This window comes from Geospiza fortis, unplaced genomic scaffold (assembly GCF_000277835.1).
Source record: "Geospiza fortis unplaced genomic scaffold, GeoFor_1.0 scaffold85, whole genome shotgun sequence".
In the NCBI taxonomy this organism is placed as follows: Eukaryota; Metazoa; Chordata; class Aves; order Passeriformes; family Thraupidae; genus Geospiza; species Geospiza fortis.
The window spans coordinates 2055415-2066494 of NW_005054358.1; the positions used below are offsets into that span (position 1 = coordinate 2055415).

An 11080-nucleotide genomic window follows, 5' to 3' on the forward strand; every position below is an offset into this window, starting at 1 on the left:
CTTTCCCTCCAGGAGGAAAACATTTGTTTGCACTGGGCTGCTTTTTCTGGCTGTGTTGACATAGCTGAGATCCTGCTGGCAGCAAAGTGTGACCTGCACGCCGTGAACATCCACGGGGACTCGCCCCTGCACATCGCGGCGCGAGAGAACCGCTACGAGTGTGTGGTGTAAGTGCCCTGCTCATCCCTCCCTGCCCCCTGAACTGCCATGAGTGTGTGGTGTGAGTGCACTGCCCATCCCTCCCTGCCCCCTGCTGCTGCCACGAGTGTGTGGTGTAAGTGTTCTGCTCATCCCTCCCTGCCCCTGAATGACCCCCTCTGAGTGTGTGGTGTAAGTGCCCTGCTCATCCCTCCCTGCCCCTGAATGACCCCCTCTGAGTGTGTGGTGTAAGTGCCCTGCTCATCCCTCCCTGCCCCTGAATGACCCCCTCTGAGTGTGTGGTGTAAGTGCCCTGCTCATCCCTCCCTGCCCCTGAATGACCCCCTCTGAGTGTGTGGTGTAAGTGCCCTGCTCATCCCTCCCTGCCCCTGAATGACCCCCTCTGAGTGTGTGGTGTAAGTGCCCTGCTCATCCCTCCCTGCCCCTGAATGACCCCCTCTGAGTGTGTGGTGTAAGTGCCCTGCTCATCCCTCCCTGCCCCTGAATGACCCCCTCTGAGTGTGTGGTGTAAGTGTTCTGCTCATCCCTCCCTGCCCCCTGAATGAACTGCTCTGAGTGTGTGGTGTAAGTGCCCTGCTCATCCCTCCCTGCCCCCCTGCTGCTGCCTGCCAGCCTCAGGAGAGCCTCTGTGATGCCTTTGGTCTTTACACACAGCCCAGGATTGTGATGGAGGGCTTGTTTTTCTCCTGGGATGGGGTGTATGAGCTACCAGCTGCTGCCAGAGCTGCTCAGATAACGTGGCGTGTTTTGGAGTCTGAGGGGCTGTGCTCAGCCTGGGCTTCCCAGCAGGAAGGTGTCAGGCTTCCTTGATTAAAGCTTTTTTTCCCCACCACTAGCATGGTAAAAAGGTGCCCTGTTACCTTTGTTCCTTTGCTTCATCCCTGCTCTGAATAAAGCCATCATGTTCTCACCAAAAGCTGGTGAGTATAAACAAGGGCCAAGTCCACCACCAGTTTCCTGTGGAGCTCTTCCATTTCCAGCCTACTCTTCCCACCCCATATCTTTCCCTGCCAGAGAGAGTTTCAAGCCTGTCTGAAGTTAGGCTGGTACCAGCAAGGTACCTGAAGCAAGGCATGGTTTGCCCAGAGCTCTCATGGGTGCCCAGAGCTTCTGTCAGAAGGATTCACTGAACCATGCTTAATAAAGAAAACTCAGGTGATTATTCACTACTACAGTCCCTTAAGGGCTGGCTGGAGGATGTGATTCAGCTTGTTTTCCCTTGCCTAGTTTCTCCTGGGGAATCCTTATCCTTCCTTGCTGTTTTGCAGTCTCTTTCTTTCCCGTGGCTCGGATGTCACTTTAAAGAACAAGGAGGGTGAGACCCCGCTCCAGTGCTCCAGCCTTAACTCTCAGGTCTGGGTGGCCCTACAGATGAACAAGACTCTCAAAGAATCATCTTCTGAGAAGCCTGCCCAGATAGAGAAGGTGGTGAGCAGGTGAGAATAGGGCTGGCTTTGCTTGTGGGTCATGAAATTGAGCCCTTGCACAGGGAAGGCCGGGGGCCTGGTTTAAGAAAGAATTGTGTGCCTTCTTAAGCTGGTGTGAAGGTCAGTGTGAGCTTAGCAAGAACTAAGCCCATGCTGATTCAGTGAGTGGTTTGCAAATTCATCCTCCAAATGGAAATACAAGCACAAAGAACCATCTGTAAGGCAGGGTGGGAAAACATGAGCTCTGCTCTAGTCTGAATGGCTTTGAGTGGCCAGTGATTCTGCCCCAGGATGGCATTTGAATGGGCCCTTGTCTGGGGGACTTTCCTCTGTGACAGTTCTTTCTCCATGACAGAGACATTGCCCGGGGCTACGAACGGATCCCCATCCCCTGTGTCAATTCCGTGGACAGTGAGCCCTGCCCCAGCAACTACAAATACGTGTCACAGAACTGTGTCACCTCCCCGATGGACATTGACAGGAACATCACTCATTTACAGGTGAGGGATCCTGCTTTGTTCCTGTTCTGGGCTCTGCAGTGCTCCTCAGAACAGATTTGGCATTCCACATGGGAATGTTGTCCTGATATTGCCATCAAATTCCAGCTAAGGCTGAGTGCCTCACCTGCAGCTCTTGTTGTAGGAGATGGGATTTTGATTTTCTTCAGTTTTGAGGTTTAAGCTGAGCTCTGTGTTCAGCTGTAGCATTGGAGCTTTAGGAGATAGGATTTTGTTGTAGGAGATGGGATTTTGATTTTCTTCAGTTTTGAGGCTTAAGCTGAGCTCTGTGTTCAGCTGTAGCATTGACCATCTGGTGCTGGCTGATGTGGCTCCCATTTATCCTTGTCCTCTCTTCTGAGGCTGCAGAGTCAGGGATTTGTTGGGAGACCTTCCCCATGCTGCCTTCCCATGGACTGCAGCAGCCAGGCTGAGGTCTTGGCTGTGGTGCTGCAGCCTTGGAAGGGCTGGGTGGGAAAGCAGAGATGGGGAGGTTCAGGTGAGGGTGAGACCTCGCTGGGCACAGCTCTGAGGTGGCTGAAGTGACCTTCCCAGGGCCAGTCCCTGTTGTGCAGCAGCCTGGTGGCAGGGCTGTGCTGGCTTGGGGCTGCTGGGGAAGCAGCAGGGGAGGACTGAGACAGCACAGCTGCATCATCTCCCAGCTCTGGTCCCTCCTTGGAGCTTTCCTTGTCCTCAGGTGTGGAGAACAGCTCACAGGGCATGGGGAGGGTTACAACAGGGGAACATCCTCTCCTGGGCAGTGAGGCTGGCTCAGAATGAGATCCTTCTTTGCAAGGCAGAGTCCTTTGGTGCTCATTGCACACAGAAATAAACAGTGGAGTGGAACTGCCCCTGGTGAAGCTGGTGATCCCTCTGGTGAGGAGCTGCAGCAAGAGGAGGAGATGTGGTTTCCTGACCCAGCCACCAGTTGCAGCCTCAGTGGTGTGAGTGGTGTGGAATTAACCCTTTGCTTCTCTTGCAGTATTGTGTCTGTATAGACGACTGCTCCTCCAGTAACTGCATGTGTGGCCAGCTCAGCATGCGCTGCTGGTACGACAAGGTGAGGACACACAGCCCCTCCTGGCTCACACCAGGGCCTGGGAGATAAATTGTGCTTAATTCAGTTCCTTGCACAACTCAAAGCCAGGTTGGACAGGGCTTGGAGCAACCCTGGTCTAGTGGGAGATGTCCATGCCCATGGAAGGGGTTGGGATGAGTTGGGCTTTGAGGCCCCTTCCACCCCAAACCATTTCTGCTTCTGTAATTCCAACTCCTTTCTTCTTGACTTAAAATGCCTCAAGTTACAGTCTCAGCTCTGAGACATGTGATAATCCAAACTGCCTGCTCAGGGCAGCTTTCCTTGTGTTATTTATTGTGTTCCTCTCGTGCCAACTGAGCCATTCATTACACCCATGTGATAGGGAGCATTTAACAATCCAAGTGTGAAATCACCTTCCAGTTCAGAGCAACGTGGAAAGTGCTCTAAGATGTAAACAAAGGGAGGGGAGTAGAAAGAGAATTTTTTAAAGTCTGCTTTTATTTATTGTGATTCTTCTGGATGAAGGCAGAGTAAAGGTGTTTTCACTGCCACATTGCCAGAAGTCAGGTTTGTTTTGGGTAAACGCTTCAACCCTCCAGGGAGGTTTTGAGATTCATCTTTGGGCAGGTGCTACAAAGATCAGAAGTTCTGTGAATCTCTGCAGGTTTCTCCCAGGGGGAGTGTTGGCATCTTTCTTGGCTTTGTAGCCATTTTATTTACACATTAATAGGTGATTACACCTCTCAAGCCTTAAAAGCCAAATTTGTTAAATATGATAAATTACATCCATCACTTCCTTAATCCTGAATGTTGGTAAATAATTGAATTGTAGGTTTTTTTGAGAGTGTTATTTGGGAATGTAGTGTGATTCACAGAACTTGGGTGTACTGGCCTTGGACTCTGCAAGTTCAGGCTTTATTCCAGAGGCAGACTAAGCATCCATTTCTCCCCTCCAGCACAGCAAATGGCAATAATGATGATGATGCACACCAGTTTTCTGCACAGCACTGGGAGGGTTTTTTTTTAATGCTGTGTAGGGTGATAGCAGGCAGCAAAAATCTAAATTCTCTGACTGTTTGTCAGCTGTGGGTGACAGTGGTGACTGTGCTGCTGTCAGGGTAGAGCAAAACCACTGCAGAACCTGAGCTCTGACGCTGGCTTTGGGGAGGTTGGGGCGCAGCTTCACCACGGGGTTCTCTGGCCTGTTTTTACCCTGGGGGGAATCTCTGCCTGTGGTTTTGGAGACAAATAACCCAGTCTGGGGTGGTTCTCTCCTTCAGGATGGCCGACTCCTGCCTGAGTTCAACATGGCTGAGCCCCCCCTGATCTTCGAGTGCAACCACGCGTGCTCGTGCTGGAGAACCTGCAGGAACCGGGTGGTGCAAAACGGCCTCAGGTGGGCAGGAGGGGCAAACACAGCTGCTCTGGGCAGGACCAGCCCCATACCCATCAGCCTTGTGGCTCTCAGCTCACCCATAATCCCACAAAACCCAGCAGGGAAGCTGGGGGCTGGTGGGATGGAAGTGGAATCCTGCATGCCGCCAGTGGGAGTGGAGCAGCAGTGGGTTGATGAGCTCAATTAACATCTCAGTTAATGTTTGCACCCTGCTCTTGGCACCATCAGGTGGGAACTGCAGTGTTCTTTCATCAGCTGACCATAAAACACAGAAATGGCTTGTGGGTTTGCATGCACAGCCCAAGTGTGGTGTCTCAGGGGGAGAGCTGAGAAGGACATGACAGCAACAGAGCTGCAGAGTCTGAATTCAGAAGATCTTGTAAGCCAGCAGTCTAGATTAGAAATACAGGCCAGCATGCCCAGACTTGGCTGCTTAAAATTTACAAGTTCTTGGCATGATTCCCCATGAATTGGATACCTGAATGCCTGCTGGCCTCTCTGCTCCAGGTTAGACTGCTGGGATTTTGGTGCCTGGCTAAAAATGTCAAGGTTTTGGTGTGGACCTCTGCTATGGAGGAGTTTGCCACTGCACTAAGTTCAAAGGCATCCCACTGCAAAAAAACCCCAACTTTTTAGAATTTCTTTGTAGTGCTGAGAACACTCTTTTTGCAAGCTTTGTAGTTTCAATGACATTTTGCACTGTTAAAAATAAGCAAGGAAGGAACTCGATGTGTTTCCTCAGAACTTTACCTCTCTCTGGTTTTCCCTGCCAAGCTCCGGTGCCTCCGTGGGTGTTTCTTCAGGAGCTGTACAGCTAGAGCTGTTGCTTTTGCATTTTTTTTGCCTTGCTGAAGTGTTTTTTCTGAAAGATGGGAAGGGTTGGGAACGCAGCACAAGCCAGGGAGAGCAGCTCTGCTGGGAAGGAGGGTCAGGTGCTGGGCAGAGCTCACAGTCCCTGGAGAGGCAGTGGGGAAGGCTCCTGCCTTGGGGCTGCAGCTGACCCAGGGGTGCTGCTGCTCTGTTTTCAGTGTTTCCTTTATCAGATTGGCTCCAAATTAGCTCTGCCTGGCAGAGCACACGTATCCAGCTGGCAGCCTGGCCCAGCTCAGCTGGCAGGCTCAGCTCAGAGCCACGGCCCTGCTGCCATCAGTGCCCAGATCTGAGCTGGGCTCTGCTCTGCTCTGCTCTGAGCGACAAACCAAAAGCTGGGGGAGCTTCCCCAAGCCCCAAAGCCAATGTTAGGCCCTGCTTCTGTGAGAGCAATCACTCCCCTGAGGTCATGGTTTGTCCTGGGGCAGCTGTGGGCAGACAGGCTGAAGTTCACATCCCCTGGTTTGAGCTGACAGTGCAGGAGGGAGTGGATGGGGGGAAGAGAAGTACTGGGAAAAGCAACAGGGGGAAGTTAAGGTGAGCATCAGATTTCACTTAATTCCGATAACAGCATTGCTGAGAGTGGGTTTTAGTTCCCTCAGGGATAGAGCAAGCTTTTCCTAGCCCTGGAGACTGTTCATCCTGCACTTAACTCAGGTTCTGGCTGAGCAGGAGGCAGAATGACTTACAGGATTGTTTCTCTGCCTATAAACCCCATCAGTAAAATTCCACAGAGCAGCTATTACACCAAGAAGTCTCAAGTTGCAGCTTTTCTTTCTTGTCTTTCAGCCAGGCAGCTGGATGTGATGGAATTGCTGAATGCCCTGGCTTTGGCAGAGGGCAGAGGGGTCAGAGCACTTAGCTCAAGGTGTTCTTTAGTCCCTGGGAGATCCCTGCCTTCCCCCTCAGCACCACCCCACTGCTGTAAATCCGCTTCCACCTTCCCTGCATCCCCCAGGGCTGCATGGAGGGGAAGGAAATGCTGCTGGTGGGGTTCTGATATCCTCTGTAAATCATCATCACACGGAGCATCCAGCCCTGTCCCCTCTTCCCCAGCCCCTTGGTGTGCACCTGGGCAGGCAGAGGGGGCTGACTGGCACCAGTCCCTTGTCCCTGGGCTGTTTCCATGCCAGCATCTGCCCACAGCTGGGAGCTGTGGGAGTGGAGCTTCCCTGCAGGGTGAGAACGGGAGGGTGAATATTAAAATCCTCTAGGAGTGTGTGCTGATGGAAGGTGTTGGCTTTTTGCTCATCTCTCCATGAAAATTCATCCTTTCCATGGAGTGCTGCCGTCAGTGTGGCTTCATTTCCTCCTTTCCTCTTTTCCAGGACTCGGTTGCAGCTTTACCGGACACAAAAGATGGGCTGGGGAGTGCGGACAATGCAGGACATTCCTCTGGGAACCTTCGTGTGCGAGTGAGTTGTGCAGCTTTCACCATCCCCAAACCCCCAGCCCTGCCCAAATCCAGCACTGAGTGAGTTGTGCAGCTTCCATCAACCCAGCAAATCCCATCCATTCCCAAATCTAGGAGTAAGCTGTGCAGCTTTCACCATCCCAAAACCCCAGCGCTTCCCAAATCCAGCACTGAGTTGTGCAGCTTTCACCAGCCCAGCAGCCCCAGCTGTTCCCAAATCCAGCACTGAGTTGTGCAGCCTAGCAAATCCCATCCATTCCCAAATCCAGGAGTAAGTTGTGCAACTTTCAGCATCCCCAAAACCCCAGCACTGCCCAACCCAGCACTGAGTGACTTGTGCAGCTTCCATCATCCATTCACAAATCCAGGAGTAAGTTGTGCAGCTTTCACCATCCCAAAACCCCAGCACTTCCTAAAACCAACACTGAGTGAGTTGTGCAGCTTTCACTAGCCCCAAAACCCCAGCACTGCCCAATCCAGCACTGAGTGACTTGTGCAGCTTCCATCATCCATTCCCAAATCCAGGAGTAAGTTGTGCAGCTTTCACCAGTCAAGCAATGCAGCGCTTCCCAAATGCAGCGCTGTGTGAGTTGTGCAGCTTTCACCATCCCAAAAACCCCAGCAGTTCCCAAATCCAGGAGTGAGTTGTACAGCTTCCATCAGCCCAGCAGTTCCCCAGGGCACACATGGTTTGCTCCCCTTCAGGGAGAGGTTTTCATGCAGATCAAGCTGGCATTGAGCCCAGCTGCCTGCCCTCAGCCAGAGGTTTCCTGACTCCATTCCCTGCTCTGTCTGTCCTTCTTCTCATAGTGTGGAGCTTTCTCTACTTCCCTGTGTCTTGCTGGGTTCTGTGCTCAGCTCTTCCCCCTTTGAAACACAAATTATGGGGGAAAAACACATTTGGGTTGTGCGGCAAGATGTGCTCACCTCCTGTGTTTGCCACAGATATGGGGCACTGCAGGCCAGGGCAGTGGGGAACAATTTTCTCTGCTTCAATCCTGACTTCTCCAGAGGTTTTCCAGTGTCACAGCTCTGGCTTTAGTCTGATTCAGCAAAACAAGGAAGCACTTGGGGTTAAGCGCATGTTTTGGCCCTGACTCAATAAAGTACTTAGGCACAGAAATGTTCAGATTTATGTCAAGTGGAAAACCTGTCATCAGACCCCACAGCTTGAGGCTTTCAAGTGGTATATGTACTTTATTAATAAAGTACATACACCACTTTATAGTTTATAGTTTAGAAAGTGTTTTCTTCATTGCAATGCTACAGTGACTGAGGATCTTCTAAATAAGGCTCATGTCCATTGTGGAAATAGTTGCTGGTTGTTTTTAGAAGTAGTTATTGATGTGTTATGGAATTAGGTGAGGGATTGAGGAAGATTATTGCAGTATTTAAAAGAAAAAATAAAGGAAAAGATAATTCTGCAGTGAATTGGCCAAGTATTTCTTCTGTGTCAGGAGCTACCAGCTGCTAAGATATTTTTTTAGAGATAAAGCCAAAAGCTGCTGTTTGTGGGGTGTCTCAGGCCTGTCCTTGTGCAGGGCTGTCCATAAATACCAAAAGTCCCAGGGTCGTGGTGCAGTGCCCAGAACAGGCCAGAGCCTGTGAGGAAACTGCTGCAAGGACAAAAGGCAGAGACTTCAGCAAACCCTGCTGGAATGGCAGCACACAGGAGGAGCAGGAGCGAGGGGACAGCCCAGGGAAGGGGGGTGATGAACACACACATTGCAGAGCACTGGGGCTGATGGGGTGCAGATCCCACAGCCTGACTGCCCCCAGCCTTGCCAGGAGCTGCTGGCACTGTTCCACTGCTGGGTACTATCTTCATTAGCTAAATGAGCTGCTTACTGAACAGCTGAGCTAATTAATGTCGTGCCCATGCACATTCCTCCTGTGGCACACACTCATTTTCTCACTCACCAAATCCAAGCCCTTGGCTCCATGAGTCCTTCCTGTGATTCTCTATGAGCATCCCATAGACCTGGTTCCTGCTTTTCCTCCTCTCTGCAAAGCAGCCCCAGTGCTGGCAGTGCTCAGGGCTGCCAGGACACAGCAGATCCCAGGAGCAGCTCCTCTGGAAGAGCATTTTGTGTTAAACATCTGCATTAGAGCCCTGGGTGGGCAGTTGCTCTGTCCAGTGGTTATTGCTCAGCTTTGGAAGGATCACTGTACTGGTGTGACCTTTATTGGTGTGACCTTTATTGGTGTGACCTTTATCCTGGAACTCTTCACAGGCACCAGGAGAGGCTGAAGGAGCTGGGAAGGGGCTCAGCCTGGAGCAAAGGAGGCTCAGGGGGCCCTTGTGGCTCTGCACAGCTCCTGACAGGAGGGGACAGCCAGGGTGGGGGTCAGGCTCTGATCCCAGGGAATCAGTGAAAGGAAAAATGGCCTCAAGTTGCACCAGGGGAGCTTCAGATCAGAGCTATGGAAATGGCTTTTTGCTGAAGGAGTGGTCAGGCATTGGAATGAGTCGCCCAGGGAGGTGTTGGAGTCAGCACCTCTGGAAGTGTTCAAAAGGCATCTGGGTGTGGCAGCTGGGGATGTGGTCTGGGGTGATGGTGCTGGTGGTGGGTCCATGACTGGACTCTCCCAACCTTGATGATTCTGTGACTGCCTCCTGTCCCTTCTGCACAGCCCTGGGAGCAGCAGCTTGGTGAGGGTGATGCCTCAGGTTTAACTTTTCTATGTTTCACATTCTGTGCTGCTTTAGTGTGTGGGTCTGGGCTTCATATCAGGGCATGGTGAGCTCTGTGCACAGAGCAGGGAGACAAAACAATTCCTGCTCCAGCTGGGCACCAAGGACAAATGATCCAAATCTCAGCCCAAGAGCACAAACACCGTGGGCTGGAGAGAGAAAAACAAGCAGGGTGGGACTGCAGGGGCTAAAGCTGGAATGGGACAATGAACTGCAAGGTGCAAATGGAGCAGAACTGATCCCAGGCACAGACCCCGTGCCCGGCCGTGCATTTTGGGGCCATTTTGGTTCATCTTGGGTGCAGCCCTGGCTGGGCTCTGGTGCTGCCCAAGGTGCATCCAGATCAAGGGGAGGTGTGGCAGTGTCACCCTCCTGTCCCACAGGGCTCCATGGAGCCTGCAGGCTCTGCAGCCCCTCAGGGCTCTGCTCATGGGCAGCTTTCTCCCTGGCCTTGGAATCTGCTGCTGTTCAGAAGCTGCTGTTGCTCACCCTGTGCTGCTGCTGCTGTGGGTTGGGTTGGATCTGTTCTGTTCATGCTTGGTTGGTAGGTGGTGGAGCTGCTCCTTCTGGAAACAGCACAGCTGCTGCTGCCTTTTGTTGGAGAGGCTGGGAGTTAGTGGGATGCAGAAACCAGAGGATCTGGTCTGTTCCTTTTGCATCCATTTATGGGGTTTGAATATTTGCTTTCTGTTCCAGTGGTGCTTTAGGAAGGTTCCAGCTGCATCAAGCCAGGTGTTTCAGCCACACCTCCAGGCAGAGAAGCTCCAGCCAGGCCTCCTGTCTCCCACATCCTGTGGAAAACCCTGGAGCCTGTGCTAGGGACTGCTCATTGCTCTTGGTTTTTGCATGGAGACCCCTCTGATCACAGAATCATTGAGGTTGGAAAAGACCCCCAAGATCACCTGTTCCAAGCTCACTCGAGCCCAGGCTGTTTGAGCAGTGATGAGAGGCCCTGGGAAGCTCTGGGATGGAGATATTTGCCATCAGTGTGCTGAACATCCGCTGGGGAGAAAGACTCTGCCTTGGCCACATGAGTTCTTAAATGAAGGGGCTCCTGCTGGTTTTTGGGGTTTTTGGGAGGAACATGCACCCCTGGCACATCCTTCCCTAACTTAGGGCCTGGAAAATCAGGGACCTGTTAATATCTTTGAACAGCCCTGGAAAGGAAATGAGTTACAGGAATGGGCTTTAAAGGAGCATTAAACCAACCATCTTTAATTTGGTTGTGGTGTTTTATTTCATGGAATTATAAACCTGCACTGGCTGTCCCTGGGCACAGGGCCTCTCTGAGCAGAATTATTCAGCTGTTCTCAGCTGCTGCTGCCTGCTGGGCCTTTCCACAGCAATTTCTCTCCCTCTCTGGCCACCTTTTTATGCTTCAGGCCTCCGAGGAGTGGGTGAGTGCCAGTAGTGGAGCAGTGAGGGCAAACAGGAGGCTCCCAGTTGGGAACTACAGCCAGAAATCCCTGGTCACAGAGCTCAGGGATCCTCTCCAGGTTCATGTTTCCTGGCTCTCCTCCTCCCCAGCCTGGGAGTTGAATGCTGCCTTGAGCCCTGGGGGATTGGAGGCACTTGTTTAACAG

At 52.0% G+C, this 11080-nt stretch overlaps 1 protein-coding gene across 9 annotated transcripts in view; it reads left to right on the forward strand.

The window, feature by feature from the left end:
- EHMT1 (euchromatic histone lysine methyltransferase 1) overlaps positions 1-11080 on the forward strand; it is a 78507-nt gene that overhangs the window by 62919 nt on the left and 4508 nt on the right. For all 9 annotated transcript variants that reach the window (XM_031059196.1, XM_031059195.1, XM_031059194.1 and 6 more), the window contains 6 exons: positions 13-167; positions 1428-1595; positions 1942-2086; positions 3066-3143; positions 4403-4518; positions 6717-6803. In XM_031059196.1, the coding sequence (XP_030915056.1) occupies positions 13-167; positions 1428-1595; positions 1942-2086; positions 3066-3143; positions 4403-4518; positions 6717-6803 (749 nt within the window). The remainder of the gene's footprint in view (positions 1-12; positions 168-1427; positions 1596-1941; positions 2087-3065; positions 3144-4402; positions 4519-6716; positions 6804-11080) is intronic.